We start from the raw sequence: 16,607 nt of genomic DNA, 5'->3' as shown, positions 1-16,607 counted from the left end.
CGCACGCAGCGTCTCCGCAGCCCCGGTGGGCGAGCGCCTTCTGTGGGGGCCGCTGCCTCGGACCGCAGCGAAACGAGGGCGGGGCGATCTGGGCTACCTTGCGGGGTCTCGGAGCCGAGGACGGGCGCGAGGCCATTCACTGCAGAGGCAAACAGGGTTCGGCTGCCGGGCCCCACGAGTGGGTGGAGTAGGGGCCCTCCCCCAGAGCGGCAGGGGCCTTGGGCTTCCTGTGCCCCTCCTTGGTCCGCACGCCAGCCGCGAAGGCGGTCAGGTGAGGGAGCACGTGGGCCGCTGCGGGGGAGGGGGGCAGAGCTGGAGAGGGAGGGGAGGTGTTGGGGCGGGTCGCTGCCCCGCAGCCATGATCTTGTTGTGGAGACCGCGCTGGCCCCTTGCCCGTCGCCTTGGTACCTCGGCCCCAGCGCTCCGAGCTCCGTGGAGACAAGGGTGGCGCCCAGACCTCCCTCGGCGCGGGCGGGCCCCAACCTCCGGGCTCCCGGCCCTGTTACCCGAACCACGATCAACATGCCTGGGCTGACAAATGCCTTTACTTTTCACTGTTTACATTTGGGGAAAAGAAAAACTTAACGAAGGAAAAATTATTGTATGTGGTCGCATTTTTAATCAGTCGCCTTAAAGACAGTACACTTGCCTTACACTTTTCTAACATTTAATAAAGGATAAACCTTAAGTCTGTCCTGAACAGTGTCGCGGCTGTGGCCCCTGAGCCTCTCGCTTCTGGTGTTCTCAGTCCACTTTCGCTCCTTCGCCCCAACGCGAGGGTGTTGGGGACAGCCGTGTGATGTGCAGTACCAGGGTGTTGTGGCGTACTGCGGTATCAACAGCAGCAATGGTGTGCATGTGACTGGAACTGTGCATCGCGGGTAAAACTGTTGGGACAAGCAGCACGCTGGACGCAGGTCAGCTCTTCCACCAGCTCTTCCATTCCCTTCCACTCCCTGGCTCCTGCAGCCCTCCTGTCTTGGAGGGTGAGTCACCACATCAGAGTGCAGGTCAGGTACAGCAGGGCCTGGGGGACCAGCTCCCTCCCCACAGGGCGGCCAGGACGGTGGGCCAGGCCATGACCCGATGGGTGCGCTGGGCGTGGCCGTGGGGTGGCCTGACATCCTGGGTCCTCACAGCACCTTGCAAAGTAGCTAGCTCAGCTGCCCAAGCCACAGTCAGCCGGGCCCTGGCACTGCAGCGAGGAGGCCATTTGGGCCTTGTAGCAGAGCTGTCACAAATCCATGAGGAAGGGAGAAGCCCAGGCTTTCCCCAGTGCGTGTGCAAAGCCCTCCCTCCTCACTCCCCCAGACCCACCCTTGTGACCAGTGCCCACAGGGCTGGCAGTTCAGTACGACACTCCCATTTTATGGGTAACAAAATAGAGGTGGTGTCACCTGCCCAGGTGTGAGCCCCAGAGCTCTCCCTGGCACCAGGTTGTCTGCCTTGCCCCTCCCATCGCCCCAGAAGGTAGACATGGGCTGGCAGCGAGACAACTGGACCCTCCCTGTGGTCCTTGGGCCTGAGCCTAAGAACCGTGGCTGCCACTGCTGCACATGGCTGGTTGAGGGAGGCCCCACAGGTGCCCACCCTCAGCCAAGAATGTTCCTGTTACACTGTAGAGGTGAGCCCAGTGGGGGCCTGTGGCCTGGTGGGATGTGGGGCGAGAGGGCACAGGGAAAGGCAGGCGAGGCCGTGAGGTTGCTGGGCGCCTGGCCCTCTGGCTCGGCCCACAGCTGTTGGAGGCGTCCACCAGGATGGCTTTGTTTACCGGTGGCCATGGTCCCAGTGGGAGGGTGTGTTACCTCCAAGCCAGGCAGCAGGCAGACAGTTGCTTGTGGCCTCAAAGGACCTGGCGGTCAGCCTTTGTGGGCGGCCTCACCCACCCCGGAAGGAGAGGTGCATGGGGTACTTTCTTCCCCTGGCACTGCCTCCCACAGTCTCCCCAGGGAACTAGCCCCTCTTCAGGGGACTTCCATTAGAGGGACCCTGAGGCAGATGACACACTTGCAGGTATGTCCTAAGGTCTCAGAAGTGGGGGGACCCAAGCTAGGGAACAAGTGCCTGCTCCAGGGGTCTTGTTCTCATGGGACCCCTCGTGACTCCCAGAACAGAGCTACTTCCCTTGGACAAAGTGAATGCAAGCTAGGAACTTGTTGGGGGACAGGGGACCTAGGGTAAATGGGGGGGCCTAAGGGGAATGGGGTTTATGGGGGGGTGAGGGACTGAGGGCCTGTGGGACATAGAGGGGCCTCAGGGGGCTGGGGGACACAGGGAGGGGGATTGAGTGCCTGGGGGACATGGAGGGGGGCACTAAGGATGCTGGGGGACACGAAGGAGGGCCTAAGTGAACCAGGGGACACAGAGGGGGCTGAGGGGACTGGGAGAACCAGGGCTAAGAGGACTGGGGGACACGGGGGATAGTAAAAGAGCAGGACCATAAGTAGGAATGTCTCTGGGGCTGCCCCCCACCTTCCTGACCATGCGCACTCCTCCCAGCCCACCTGGGCAGCGTCCTGGACTGGGAGGAGGTGACCGCTATAGCAGCAGACTAAAAACTATGGCACATCGGATCCTCGACCGGGGTTGCTCTTCAGCCCCTCTCAATGCGTGAGTCCAGTGGGTGGCCTGGGCGTCGGGCTGGGGTTGTGGGCAGCCCTGCGCTGGGGCGGCAGGAGGCTCAGCCATTTCCCTAGTGTCTGGTTACTTGCTGGCGGTCGGACGAGCCTTCCTGTGTGGAAACCCAACACTGCGCCGCGGGGAGGGGCCAGGGGCCAGTGAGGAACGAGGCTGGCTCAGGACAGGTGCCACCCCCAGGTGAGGGGGACAGCTGGGCCTCCCCCTCCCTCACATGGCCCGGAGGCTTTGGCCTGCCTCTCGGCGGGGGTGGGTCATAAGGGTGAGCTCCAGGTGCAGGCTGCGGCACGGGTCGCAGGCAGGACCCACTTCCTAGTCGGTCTCTGGGGCTGAGAGGACTTGGCGGCCCCAAGGCAAGCAGAGTCCAGCGTGCCTAAAACGCGCCCCGGGCCCTACCCACGACCCCCGGCCCTGAGCCCCACCCAGCCTAGAGAAAGGAAGGGGCAGAAGGGGGTGCTGAGGCGCCTCCTCGGGGCCACCGTGTCCCTACTTGGCCCCCTTCTCACCCCACACACACCTGCGAGGCAGGGGTGGGGGGTGGGGGGAGGTGTAGTTGCGTCGCATCCTGCCGGCCATCCCGCAACAGTGGGTCTGGGCGGTAGCGGGGCGGGCTGCACGCGCGCCGGCCTCCTCGCGCGTATTCTCAGGGGCGTGGGAGCCCGCCGCCCCTCTTTCCTACACGGACCAGGAAGGGCCCGGCCGGGGTCCGGCTTCCCCAGACCCCAGCTTCTTGCTGCAGGAAGTCTCCGCGTTCCTGACTGCTACTTGGGGCCTTCTGTCCCCGGCAGGCAGCCCGGAGAGAGAAACCGGTCCAGCCTGGAGCTGGAGGGTCATCTGTGTGTCCACACCCACGGGGGCGGGCAGCTCCCACGCGGGCTTGCCGCGGTCCCCCTAGTGTCCGCCAGGGGGCAGCAAAAGCGCTGCTCGGCGCCCAGCGCCCCTCCGAGGTCCCTGTCTTGCAGTGAAGACCACCCACATCTGGGTCGCAGCCTCCTTTATTTCTAGAGAAGTCGAGTCAGGCGACTCAGAAGTCCACTAGTACTGGGATCTCCCAGGGCGCCAGTGTCAGTGCTGGGCGGGGAACGCCCACTACTCACAGGTGCTGGGAGGCCAGGGTCTCGGGGTTCTCGTAGCAGTGGGCCTCCTTGGCAGCAGCCTGAGGGGGGCTGCAGGCCCTGCAGGGGCAGCAGCGGCTCACTAGGCGGTCCCAGGGCTCCAGAGAGCGGAGCCAGAGGGGGAGCCAGGCCCAGGACCGCAGGGGGCGGGGCAGCCAGGCCGGCTGGCGCCGCTGCAGGAAGTTGACCAGGACGACGAGGAGCACCAGTGCCACCAGGGGCCCCCCGACTGCAGCCAGCACCGTGTCCCCCGCCAAGGATAGCCCAAAGGCAGCCAGCGGCAGCAGCAGAAAGCTGAGCAGTAGGTAGGCAACGGCCACCCAGCGGTAGCGGGCGGTCAGGTCCCCGAAGTACTTGGCCAGCGGGATGGGCAGCCGCAGGACGGGCACCATGTACCACAGCACAATGCCAGTCACGTTGAAGAAGAAGTGGATGAGGGCGACCTGGGGGTGGAGGGCCGGCGGGGTCAGCAGCCTGGGCCCAATGGCTCCCCAGGTTGCCTGCCCCTCCTCGCCTTGGCAGAAAGGTGCTAAGTCCAAAGCCTGTCTGGGGTCCTGCTCATTGGCCAAGACAGGCCACCTGGGAGGGCAGATTCCGGCCAGGTGTGGCATGCCCGTCCTGGACTGCCCCCCACTTTGGGGGTCGGGAGCCCAGCCTGGCACCCCGTGTAGTAACTGTATCAGGACAGCCATGTAGGTCCAACCCTCTGGGCTAGCTTAGCTTGCCTCACGCCTAGTGACCCCGCTTCTCACCCCTTAGTGGGCCTGGCCACCCAGCCATGCTGGCCTGGCTCCTATGGGGAGGAGGTGCTGGGCCTCATGGAGGGAATGCACCCCTCAGGGGCTGCCGGGCCCCAGGAGTTGGTGTTGGTGGGTATAGTCTTGGGGGCTTCCTGGGTGGGGGGGCCCGGGAAGGCCTGAGTGGACAGAGACGGGCCAGAGGCAAGAGGGCAGGTGAGTCGGGGGCTGGACTCCTCTGGCCCCACAGGCAGCAGCCCAGCGAGGTGGGGCTTCCGGAAGCTGCACGGGTCAGCACCCAGCAGAGGCGGTGGAGGAGGGCGCTTAGCAGAGCAGTGGACCCCTGGGAATGAGCAGGGCCGGCGGGACTGGGTTCAGGGCGTGGAGCTGGGGGCCAGCGGGGGGCTTCCTGAAGGCAGAACTGTGACGGGGCACGGCGGGGGGTAGGGGGAGGACGTGGCACAGGAACGTGGCGTGTCGTCCAGGAGGAACCCGTTGGGTTTAGGTGGCGAGTGGGGGACAGTGTCCTGGAGGTGATGGAAGGGAGGGGCTCGAGGTACCCCAGAGCCAGGAGGCCTCGAAGGAACGCAGGCAGGAGCACAGGGTAGGGAGTGGGAGAGCAGGGGTCCCTGGGGGAGGCCAGGGAAGGGCTGCTGAAAAGAAAGGAGAGGGTACCCCGGGACCACACAGAGGCTGCAGGGGAGGAAGGGCGGGGTTAAGGGGTCCCTGGGGTTCAAGGGCAGGACTGCAGATCTGAGTGGGCGGTCAGAGGCGGGCCCCCGGGAGAGCACGGGCCACGGCCAGCCTCGGGCGGGCCTCGGGCCTCCTGTCTGCAGGGCTGGGTGCCAGCGGCCTGAGCGGGGAGAGGGTAGAGGGCCGTACCTGGATGGCGAAGCGCAGCATACTCGAGGGGCTGGCCAGGGCGGCCAGCAGGGCCGTGGTGGTGGTGCCAACGTTGGAGCCCAATAAGAGGGGGTACGCCCGCTCCAGGCTGATCACCCCAATCCCTGGAGGAGCCAGAGGTCAGCACAGAGCCCTGAGGCGCCCCCTGTGTGGCCGGGCACCCGCCTGCTGTGCTCACCGACGAGCGGCACAATGGCTGCCGTGAACACGCTGCTGCTCTGGAGCACGAAGGTCAGGCCGGCGCCCACCAGGATGGCCAGGTATCCGCTGAGCCAGCCGAACGGGAAGGGGAAGTCTGGGGGAGCAGCTGGGTCACCTCCCGCCCGGCCTCCGTGCCCGCCGCGCCCTGCCCGTGCCCCTGGGCCCCTCCGCACCGGCATTGATGACCGTCCTCACGGCCTGGGCAATGCGGCCTCGCAGCATGGAGTTGAGCAGCTTGACGATGAGGACCAGGCAGGTGCAGAGGACCAGCAGGGAGGCAGCTAGCAGGATGAAGCCCACCGCCAGGTCCGTGAGCGCCGTGCCCGCGAACAGGTGCTGGCCTGGTGGCAGGGCAGGGCTGGGTGAGCGGTAGCCAAGGGACGTGGGGGGCGGGCGGGGACAGGGGCAGGCGTGGGGCCTCACAGGGCAGCTTCTCCACGGTGGCTGAGTCATTGCTCTCGGGGCAGGGTCCGAGGGCCACCGGTCCACAGTTGCTACTGTTCCCTGTGGCCTGGGGAGGCAGGCAGGGCAGGCTCAAGGCAGGCTCGGAGGCAGCAGGACGGGGCACTTCAGCAGGTTGGAGGACGGGGGTCGAGGCGCCTCACCTGCTCCCCGCTGGCGCCACACCATCGCTTGATAAGGCTGCTGTTGGTGCTGCCTGCGGCGCTCTCCACAATCACATTGGTGTCGAGCTGGGGGACGGAGGGGTCGCGACTTGTGCTGGAGCCTCAGGACTCACCTGGAGCTCAGCCCGCGCAGACCCTCCTCCGCTGTCCCCACTCCCAGCATGCCTGCCCAGGCCTCCGAGGGCAGCACGGTCCCCACCTGCACAATGAAGTGTGTGAGCGGCTGTGTCAGCACCTTGAGGATGTCAGGTGCGTGCCCCCCAGGCTGCAGGCTGGTGGCATTCAGGACCAGGGCGCTGAGCTTCTCCAGCGGGGCCACAGCACACTCCAGCGGCAGCAGTATTAGCACTGAGAGCCAGTTGAAGATGCCGTGCACGGCCGAGCCCCCAAAGGCCCTACAGCCACAGGGAGCCGCGTGGTGGCTGCTGGCAGCTGCCGGAGCGCGGCCCTGCCCCCACCCTCCCCGCCACTCACCTCCGGAACTCATCCCGGTCCCCCGACTGTGCCATGGACACCAGGGTGCTGGTGATGGACGTACCCACGTTGACGCCCATGATGATGGGCACAGATGTCCGGACAGTCAGCACTGTGGGGGTGCCGCGTCAGCCTCCCGTGCCCCACCCACCCGCTGCCGACCCTGGAGAGGAGGGGGCACTCACGATTCGAGGCCACCATGCTGACCACGATGGAGGACGACGTGCTGGAGCTCTGCACGAGAACAGTGACCAGCACCCCGATGACCAGTCCAGCCACAGGGTTGGACAGCACCACGTTGTCCTTGAAGATGTCCCCGGCCACTTTGCCTGCGGCCAGGAGAGAGGTGAACTGAGGCCTCCAAAGCCTGGCTGCTGAGCCCGCCCCTGGCCGCCCCACCAGTCACTCACTGCCCAGCAGCTGGAAGGCAGAGCCAAGGATGTCCAAGGAGCAGACGAAGAGGTAGAGGCAGCCCAGGAGCCCGCAGACCTTGAGGAAGCCGACAGCCACCCAGAGCGCCCTGCCGGCCGTGCTGAGCTCTGAGGACACAGGGCAGGGCTGTCCTCAGCCAGCCCTAACCCTGCCCTGCTGGGTCTGCCTCTGTCCCTGCCGGCAGGGCCTGGGTCCCCCTCCTCTGTCCCGAGCAGACAGCCCTGGGAGCCTCCCAGAAGCCCGACGGCCAGCGGCGGGGAGGAGGGGCCGGCTGGCAGGGGTGGCCCTCGTCGCCAAACGGGGCAGACAGCTGAGCTGAGGGACAAGGGTCCCCAGGCAGTGGGCTGCGTGGGGGGTTTCCATGTTTTCTGTGGGGCGAACCTCCTCCTTGCCCAGACCCTGGGGAGTCGGGACCCCACTTGGCCAGTTCTTGGCAGCTGCAGACCTACCTTTCCAGGGCTGGCCAGTGTCTTTCAGCTGAGGGAGGGCCCAGGGGTCCGTGTCCCCCTCTTCGAAGATGGGGGCAGCACCGGAGGCCCCTATAGGGTCAGATCCGGTGAGGCCAGGGCCCCAGCTTTTCCTGGACACCCTCCGTGAGCACAGGGGGTGTGGCAGACTGGCACAGGCATCGAGGTGAGGGGCACGAAAGGGGCCTCTGGCTCCTCTAGGCCTGACGGGGGTTGTTGTGAGCCGCTCCCCACCTCCCAGAGCAGTGGGCTAGGACTAGAGGGGCGGGCGGGGGGCCGGGGGTGCCCAGTCCAGGGCCTTGGGCTCCCGGTACCTGCATTTCCTCGGCTCCGGTCTACCAGGCCGACCGTGTCCATAGTGGAGGTGGGCGCCTGGCCACCAGTGAGAGATGTGGGCATGGCCTTCATGCACACGCAGACCCGGGCCCAGGCCTGGCTCTGCTGGGGGAAAGGGCGGGTCAGACACCACTCCGCCCCCACCCTGCCTGGCCCCGGGCCCCCTCACCTGAGACTGTGGACGCTGTTCCCCTGCCCCCGCTGGCCTTAGGGACCACCCCATCCTCCATCCACAGGCGGATGGCCGCAGTGACCTCAGATAGCTGTCAGGCAAGCCCAGTGCAGTTTCGGGGGACAGAGTGGAGAGGGCCCGGCTGCCCGGCTCCCTGGCCGGTCCTGGCTGGAAGGCCTGGCAGGTGGCCCAGGGCACGGGTGCTGAGGCGCAGGCTCGCAGTGGCTGGGAGCTGGGAGCCGGGGACCTCTTCCATCAGGTGTCATCAGGGGCATTGCAGATGGTCTCGGCTTAGACTTTGGTATTTGATATGTCTTCATTTGATAAGGGCCCCGCCCCCGGGGCGGGGGCAGGGCAAGGGGCTTGGGCACCCCACCCCACCGCAGGCTCCTCAGCCAGCGTGTCTGCACCTGCCCCCCGCCCCCATCCAGGGCTCTGCCTCAACTCCCTCCCAGCCCCCAGCGCCCGGACCTTGGGGACTCTCTGTCGCCCTCTCCCTGCTTGCCCCACGGGCTGGTTTCTCGCTCTGGGCGGGTGGTAAGCCCTGGGCCTGAAGGTCACCCAGCCTTGGCCCCAGTGTCCCTGGGCCCCTCCTGGTTCTACATGCTCCTACCTGTGTGGGCAGTGAAGGGGTACCTGCGGGGAGGAGGCTCGGGGCGAGAGCAGCCGCGGGTCAAAGATCCACTAGGAACACACATGACCTGCTGTGCACTGAGCCCCATTAATGTTTACCCAGGAGCTGAGGCCCCCAGGGGTACCCATCATAGCCCCAGGCACCTGCCTCATCCAGGCCCCTCTGTCACCGAGGGCAGGCGCCCCAGGCCCCCAGCCAGGCCAAGGGCATTGCAGGGCTGGGCACCGGCCCTTAGTGCTGGACTTCCACAAGCAGGTGCCTGCGTGACACTAGTGGACACTGCATGCGGCCTGCCGAGGGCAGGGCAGCAGGCCGGTGCTCAGCCGGTCAGCCTGGGGCCTTCCGGAAGTCTGTCTGGAGCTCCGCAGGCCTTATCGTCCCCGCCCCGTCAGATAGCGGGAAGCCAGCCCTTTGTACTACTTGGGTGGGGAGAGCACCAGCTCCTGAGGTCGCCTAGGTTAGATCCGGGTGCGAGGCAGGGCTGGGCCCTGCAGAGCTCCCAGCAGGTTCAGCCCCAGTGGCGGCCAGCACCAGCCAGGGTGTTATGCCTCCATCTGCCAGCGGGGAGACAGCGGCCCCACCCCCACGGCACACTGCTGCCTGGCCCTCTGCTGGCCTCGCCGGGGCCAGGAGGTGGGACCCAGCCCGTTCTCTTCACAGCCGGGCCCTGATGGGCCCATGGCTCACGGGTGCACTTCTTTAGGCCAGTGCCCCTCCTGCTCCTGGGATGCCGGGAGGAAGGGCTGGGGCGCCTCCCGACACCGCCTGCCGGCTCTAGCGCCCTGCCTGCTGCCCACCAATCGCTCCACGCCTGGGGGACTTTGCCCCGGGAAGGAGGCTCCTGAGTGTCTTTTCAGAGAATTCTCTCGTCCCTCCCCCTCTTGCCCAGGGTGGGGCCCAGCCGTCCCTCCCAGGGGCTCCTGAGTGACAGCTCCTTCTGGGGAAGGGGACAGGACTATCACAGCCTGATTTGGGAGTGTCTGCGCCTGTAGCCTCCAACACTGGATGCGCCCCTCAGAAGGGCCTGAGTGATGTCCCCTGGGAAGCAGAAGGAAGCTGAGCCGCGGGAATGGGCCTGGGTGGGACTGGCCCTGCTGTGCGGTGCCACCTCAGGCAGGCCCCCGCCTTCTCTGGGCCTGGGGCCGACCCTGCCAAGGGCCCTATTCTTGGACTCTTGTCACAGTAGTGCCTGCAGGGAACCCTCCGGGAACAGCACCCGACCCACAGGGGCCTCACTGAGCTGAGTGAAGGAGCTCCACGGGGCTGCCTCCGGGGACAGTTCACAGGGCAGGGGGACCTGCTCCAGCCGACCAGGAACAGCCTTGGCCTGGCCCTGCCCTCTGGCATGCAGCCCGGGCCCCGGCGACTGGCCATCAGACCCTTTGGGGAGCCATCTTCTGAGCCGAGTCCGAGCCTGGGCTGGGCTGACAGGCGACTCTGACGACAGTGCCCCCAGCCCTGGCCGGATCTGGCGGGCGGTCATCGGCCCCCAGCGGAGTTTCGCAGTGCTGACCTTTGGCTGTGGCCCAGGGCAACCGTGTGCGGCAGCGCCCAGGACGCTGTGAGTGGTGGCGCCTCCAGGACAGGCATGCAGGGTACCCCCACCCAAAGAGCCGCAGCAGCCCCAGCTTAGAACTCCGGGCTGCGGGGGGGCGCCCAGCAGGAGCTGCTGCAGGCCCAGCAGCAACGACTGGTCCGGGGCCAGCGGGGCTGGGGGCTCAAGGGGAGGCGGAGCCCCGCCGGCTGCCGAGTGATGGCGTGGGGCTGCGGGTCCACTCGAGATGGCTCCCGCTCTGCCTCGATGGCCAGGAAGGCGGCCAGGTCGAGGTCCAGCATGGCCGGCCCTCCGCGCGGCGTGGGTGTGCTCTGGCGACACTGAGGGCAGGGAATCCGGCGCTGCCCGTGGGCGGGCGTGTCCAGCCGCCTCACGCACGCCTGGCAGAAGGTGTGGCCACAGTAGAGGTGGCGGGGCAGGTGCTGGGTGAGGTCGTAGGCCGAATAGCAGACGATGCAGTCTCCCCGCCTGACCCCAGCGGCCGGCGCCTCCTCATGCCCTTGGACTGCAGCATCCTGAGGGAGGCACGCGGGGAGCTGCAGCCCACCCCACCCGGCTCCGCAACAGCTGTCCTGTGCGATCCCGGCCTGGCACCTGGAGCCCACCCAGAGGACAGGACCCCCGCCTCTGCAGATCTAGGTGGTGGCCAGTGGGGCCAGCAGAAGCCAGAGCTGGGGCACAGCCTGGGTTCCCGTGGCTGCCGTCTGGGCAGCCGCCCCGTCCAGCTGTTTGACCCTCCTCTGCCGGTCGACCCCTGGCTTTCACCCACCCCCGCCAGCCTGAGCCCCAGGCCTCTCTTACCTGCATCCGCTCCTCCGCTGGCTGGCTATGCCCAGCCAGAGGGTGACCAGAGTCGGTGGGGGGGCCCTGGGCGCCCTACAGCTCCTTCCCTGGGGCTCGCGTTACTGGCCGAGCCCGAGTCAGCAGGGAGGCAGGTGGTGGCTCCAGGCGGGCAGGTTCCCCTTTCAGCCACAAAGCACTTGCAACTGGATCCGCTACACTACCAACATGGCAGGAGATAAGGCGCCCCCACACTGCGCCCTGCCCCCGCTTCTTCATGCTGAGACCCGGCTCCACACCCCCCACCAGGCCTGGCTTCACCACTCCTCACGGCCTGTCCTCCAGCCTCATCCGCCCCGACTCTTCCTCACTCCACCCTCACTCGTACCCCCACACCTCACGCTGGAAAAGCTCCGGATCTTCACCTGGGCAATCGCTCAGTTCAAGCACCACCTCCTCCAGGAAGTCCGCCAGGACCCCCACCGGCCCGGGGCCCTGAGGGAGGGGTCCTGCTCGTCAGTCACCGCGCAAGGATCCACGTGGCTTCGCTCCAGCACCTTCCTCCCTGCCTGGGCTGGGTCTCTCGTGTTCCCATCATGGAGCAGTGGCCGGCCCCACGAGACCCCAAGGAGGCCTCGAGCATAGCTGTGGAGAGCCCCACTCATACACAGGGGGCACCCGGAGGTTCTCTGAGGGGCACCATGAGCAGCACTGGACACTGTCATCAGAGCCACCTCCTCCTGGCATCCGCCTGGCGGCAGTGCCAGGGCCAGCTCACTGAATTGGACACAGCAGAACGCGGTGTGTCGAGAAGGGCTGAGGCCGGGCTGGACCCCCAGGGTCCTCACCACCTGGCTGGGCAGAAGCCAAAGGCCAGAGAGGCTTCTCCTTATTCCCACCGCCCTGGCAGGCTGAAGCCTCTTGGGCTGGTCCGACAGGTTTCTGTGGCTGGCCTGGGTGGGGTCTTCCTCTGACGGGGGCTGGCCACGGGGCAGGGGGCAGGAGCCTGGTACACCTGAGTCACCACACAGTCAGGCTACCGGCATGTCTGCCCACACGGGAGCCCGGCCTGCCCAGTGGCCAGTCAGGGGAGGACCGGCACCGGGACCTGTCCGTCCTGCGAGTCCAGCTTGGCTTCCTCCTCCCACCGTCTCTGCCCAGCCCCGGAAACATCCCGGTGCCCAGCGCTGGCCTTGCCGCTGACTCCTCGCCCCGGCATCCCAGCCTCACCCGAGTGCTGAGGCAATGCCATGCGTAGCCACTTGGCTTCCCACACGTCCCACCCAGAGGGTATTCCACGTGCTCCACGGGCAGGAAATGTCCTCCGAAGGGCCTGCTCAGCCCAGGGCCCTTCCTGCCCACCTCCTCCAGGAAGCCCAGGCCCTGGAGGCAGGACAAGGGCGAGCAGCACGGCCTGGCACCTCACAGCAGATGTTCAGGAATGGGATGTTTCACGGGAAGCCAGAAAAATGCCCCGCTGAGGCCGGGGGTGACTCATGTTGGTGAGTAGATCTTGGTCCTGGCCACCTGGGCTCCCCTCCCAGAAACCTGCTGGCACCAATGCCACCCGCTACCATCTCGTCAGCCTGGTCCTCCTCCTGAAAGCCTTTCTTGGGGCTCCACCGCCCCCACCCCTGGCTCCATGCTTGACCTCCCGCTGTCTGACCCAAGGCCTGACCATCTCCCAGCTTGAACCCAGGCCTGGCCAGAGCAGGGAACACAGCCTTGTTCCTCTTGTCCAGACCCTGAGCAGACCTGAGACTCGCAGGTTAGAGTGTCATGAGGCAGTGGCTTCCCCATCCCCCGAATGTCCCGCGGAGACGGACCGCTCCTGAAGGGGCAGCAGTCAAGGAGGAGTCACCCGAACAAAGCTCGCTCTGTTTTATTGCCTGGCCCTGGGCCTTGAGGAAGGTGGTCCAGGGTGTCCCTGGGACAGCCATTCCAGCCAGCACCCAGGGCTTATTTTGGGGGGCCCTGAGCTGAGCTGTTTGACCTTCTCGGCGGGTAGGTGTCCCTGTCCGGAGTGGGAAGCAGCGGGCGCCCATGACGATGGCTCAGTGGCTGCCCCAAACGTCCGAGCGCTGCCATAGCTGCCTGAGCAGAGTCCTGGGGTCTGTTCTGTGGGGCTGAGCTAGGAGACGACACAGCCGCAGCTGTGGCAGCGGCAGAAGCGGGGACAGTGGCAGCAGGAGCAGCAGGGACAGCAGCAGCAGTGGTGGGCAATGTCGTCACCACGCCCAATGGGCGGCAGGCCGGTGTAGGTCAGTCCTGCCGGGCGCTGTCCGCTGCCATAGGGGTTGCCCGGCTTTGACCAGGCCTGCTGGCCTTTGGCGGGGGCAGCCCCCTTGGCCCCCTTGGCCCCCTTGGGCCCTGGGGCCTCCTTGGTGGGCTGCAGCAGGCGGGGGGTCTGCAGGGGGCAGGAACCCACAGGCAGAGGCTGCGACTCAGAGGAGGAGGGAGCCGCCTCCAGCTGCTGCCTCAGGTCAGGCCGCAGGTGAGCCCGGGGGATGCTGATGTGGGCGTACGGGTTCTTGACGACCATCTCATGGGGGTCCATGGCCTGGCCTGGCAGGGGTGGGCAGAGGAGACAATGCTGGCTCAGTGGAGGGGAAAGGCTGCAGCCCAAGACAGTGCCCACCCAGGAAAGCCAACTGCGTAGACGCCACAGTGTGCCGGGCCTGTGCTAGTGTGCACACGTGTGGGGCCGAGCCGAATGTGAGGGACAGCGAGGGCCGCTGTCCCCCAGCCAGCCCCCCAGGTGTCCTCCCCCTCCATGAGTGGCAGTGCCCTCTGATGGACCTGGGAATGGGGGAGGGAGGCTGGGGACACAGCGGGGCTGGTCCTCTGGAGGACCCCAGTGCAGGGAAGCCCCTGGGCCCAGGACCCACCTGCGGTGGCAACGGCGCAGTCCTCTTGTCCTCCAGACCAGGTCCCAGTGCCTGTGAGCTGAGCATCGGCAGCTGCCTTTTCCCTCCTGGGGAGGGGCGGGGCCATGGGCGGGACTCGAAAATGGGGTTCCCAAGATCCCAGGAGGCTCTAGTGCCTGCCGCACAGGGTCCGCCCACCCTTCTTTCTCCGGCGGGTGGTGGCCATGCCTGGGCTTTGAGGGGCCCTGCCAGCCTGGGTGACTCAGCCTCAGTGCATCCCAGGCATGTCCTGGGCTCCCCAGGGACCTTCTGCTCACCAGCAAGGAGGGCAGGAGGGGAGCCTGGGTCAGGCCCTCAGGGCCCAGCCTACAGGTGTTCTGGGGACCCCAGCCATCACTTACACGCCTCGGAGCCCCCACTTCGAGGCAGAGGGTGGAGGTCCTTGCTGCAACCCACACCGTCTGCCTGGCAGACAGACTGAGATGTTTGAGAGCACGAACTACTCTGAGGCTTGCTGTTTTTCTCAACTGATAAAAAATGATTTCCGCATTTTGATAAAACTTGTCTTACAATTGGCGACACGCGCTTCATATGCAAGCGAGGTTTCTAGCTCACTTCTGACACCAGTTTCCCCTCTGGTTGGTGGGTTCAGAGGGCCACTCGTCTCCCCACAGTGTCTCAGTCCTTCGCCCTCCAACCCCCTCCGACCCCGGTCACCCTGGCCTCTGGGCCACGTCTGTGAGGTTAGCACATAGCACCTGGCACACAGGGTCGCTGTGCATGGGGGTGACAATGGATATGAACACTTGTGAACACTGGCACTAGTAAGCTCTCCCTGGGGCGATTCGGGGCAGTAGGCTGCAGCCAGAACCCGCACCCCCAGTCTTTGGTGCCCGGGGGAACCCCCAGGAAGGGTAGGATCAAATCAGACGTGCCCCAGAGGCCAGGGTGACCGGGGTGGCATGCGTAGGGCCGGTCGGACCGGTCCAGGCACGAGTTCTACCGATGTGGCACCGGACATGGGGGGAACCGGGCTCGAGGCGCTGAACCTCGAAGGCCGACAACGAAGGCCTACTGCGCAGGCGCCGGGAATCCCACCCACCTTTCGGGCAGACTCTGACCCGGCGGCGAGTAGCTGACTTGCGCATGCGCGAAACAGGCTTGTGGCGGACTGTGGGAACTTTATTCCCCAGAAGCCTCCGCGCTCGAGGGTTATCCTAAAGATCCGGCTCGGGGTCCGCTGGCCTCGGACAGTCCAGAACCGGCTTGGGCCGCCCCAGCTCCAAACCGCGGGGTTCGCAAGGCACGGATTGGGCGGGCTCGAGGCAGAGGGCTTGCACGGGGCGGAGCCTCATCCTTAGGGGTGGGGCCTCGGGTAAGGGGCGGGGCCTGGAGGCCAGTGCCCCCTTACGTGCGCGCCCAGCGTGTCGGTGGGGGAGATGAGCGGAGCCCTGGGTCCCCAGATGTGCACTGGCCGGGGCTGCCCCTTTTGCTTCCCCCTTCATGCCAGGGCCCCACAAGGCCCCCACTGCCCCTCCCTCTAGGAACGTGCTCTCACCGAATGGTGGAGGAAACTGAGGCCCAGACACTAGCCCGAGGTCACCCAGAGCCGTAGTCAGGCCCATAGGCCAGGAACGCTTCTCCAGCCCGTTTTGCCCACGTGGGCTCCCTCACCAGGAACACTGACTTTCTGGGCTCTGTTGCCTGCAGGACCCGGGGCTGGGGCTGTAGGCGCAGGCTGGCTTATACAGAAGAGACAGGTCTGGGACTGTCCAGGGTCAGACTCAGGGCCCAGAGCGAGTCACAGGAGTGCAAGCATGCTACTTGGTGGTCGTGTTAGGTCAGGGAATGGCACTCTGGAGGCTCCCACAGCGCTGGTCCCCTGCCCTGGAGTTGCTGCCATGTCCTCTGTCCTCCCTGTCACCTGAAGATTCCCCAGAGGCAGAGGGTGTGTCCCAGGGAAGAGGACAGCCTGGCCTGAGGAGGAAGCGGAAAGGAATGAGGCCTCTCTGCTGGGTGGGGTCAGGTTAGCACTCAACTGCGTGACGGCAGGACACGTGCTGACGCTGACCTGGGACACGTGATGGGATGCGGGAAAGGGCCACCCCATCCTGGGTAGGTGTGTATCCTTGGTAGGCTGCCCCACAGTGACCTTTCCAGCTGTCTGTTTGACCTTCCACATGCCCCTCACCCCACCCGGTCGTCCAACTTCCCTGCCTCGGAGCCTTCTGCCAACCGCCGTCCTCAGTCCACTCCCGGCACCTGCTGCCCACCCTGCTCACCCTCATATGGTCACACCACCTTCTTTGAGCTTGCCAGCACTGGGCAGAACCTGGGTGCACCTGTGAGTCGGAAAACTCCAGAGCCTGGGGGATGAGTGGAAGGACAAGTGGAGACCCCGACTCTCTGGGGGGACACAAGGCAGTCCGGGGGGGCGGTGACCCTAGGAACCAGCTTTCCTGGGATCACCCCTTGGCTTCCCTCTGGCACTGTGAGGCCTTGGCCATCGAAAAGCAGATTTCCCTCCCAGAATTGAGGGAGGGTCTTGACTAGGACCCCGGGTCAGCCAGGCGAGGACGGAGGTAGTGGGGGACTGGAGGAGGGGCGACGCGGGAGGCCTGACCCCGCACACAGTCCGCGGGCGCAGGGCGACCAGCCCTCGCGGATCGAG

The 16,607-nt window shown here is 66.2% G+C and overlaps 3 protein-coding genes across 4 annotated transcripts; all 3 read right to left on the bottom strand.

Annotated features, from left to right (window-relative positions):
* Nucleotides 1-3,472: 3,472 nt before the first annotated feature.
* On the bottom strand, nt 3,473-8,485 carry SLC34A3 (solute carrier family 34 member 3). Its single transcript, XM_025051184.1, has 12 exons — nt 7,907-8,485; nt 7,575-7,664; nt 7,104-7,232; nt 6,879-7,022; nt 6,694-6,805; nt 6,419-6,614; nt 6,199-6,285; nt 6,017-6,104; nt 5,767-5,934; nt 5,571-5,687; nt 5,372-5,496; nt 3,473-4,195 (listed from the first exon to the last, which is right to left on the bottom strand). The coding sequence occupies exons 1-12, from the start codon at nt 7,998-8,000 to the stop codon at nt 3,731-3,733; spliced, it is 1,815 nt and encodes a 604-aa protein (XP_024906952.1). The 5' UTR covers nt 8,001-8,485; the 3' UTR covers nt 3,473-3,730.
* Nucleotides 8,486-8,553: 68 nt separating this feature from the next.
* RNF224 (ring finger protein 224) lies at nt 8,554-12,780 on the bottom strand. Its single transcript, XM_025051292.1, has 2 exons — nt 11,091-12,780; nt 8,554-10,804 (listed from the first exon to the last, which is right to left on the bottom strand). The coding sequence occupies exons 1-2, from the start codon at nt 11,094-11,096 to the stop codon at nt 10,364-10,366; spliced, it is 447 nt and encodes a 148-aa protein (XP_024907060.1). The 5' UTR covers nt 11,097-12,780; the 3' UTR covers nt 8,554-10,363.
* Nucleotides 12,781-12,935: 155 nt separating this feature from the next.
* Nucleotides 12,936-15,221, bottom strand: CYSRT1 (cysteine rich tail 1). 2 transcript variants are annotated; one of them, XM_015594164.2, is made up of 3 exons: nt 15,039-15,221; nt 13,958-14,043; nt 12,936-13,634 (listed from the first exon to the last, which is right to left on the bottom strand). In XM_015594164.2, exon 3 carries the CDS (start codon nt 13,624-13,626, stop codon nt 13,201-13,203), a length of 426 nt encoding a protein of 141 aa, XP_015449650.1. In that variant the 5' UTR covers nt 13,627-13,634; nt 13,958-14,043; nt 15,039-15,221; the 3' UTR covers nt 12,936-13,200. The 2 variants fall into 2 exon arrangements, with proteins under 2 accessions (XP_015449650.1, XP_015449649.1); XM_015594163.2 differs by lacking the exon at nt 15,039-15,221 and having other exon boundaries at nt 13,958-14,677.
* Nucleotides 15,222-16,607: the final 1,386 nt, after the last annotated feature.

The sequence above is a fragment of the Pteropus alecto genome, unplaced genomic scaffold (assembly GCF_000325575.1).
Source record: "Pteropus alecto unplaced genomic scaffold, ASM32557v1 scaffold67, whole genome shotgun sequence".
NCBI classification, from domain to species: domain Eukaryota; kingdom Metazoa; phylum Chordata; class Mammalia; order Chiroptera; family Pteropodidae; genus Pteropus; species Pteropus alecto.
This window is presented reverse-complemented; position numbering and strand designations above follow the sequence as displayed.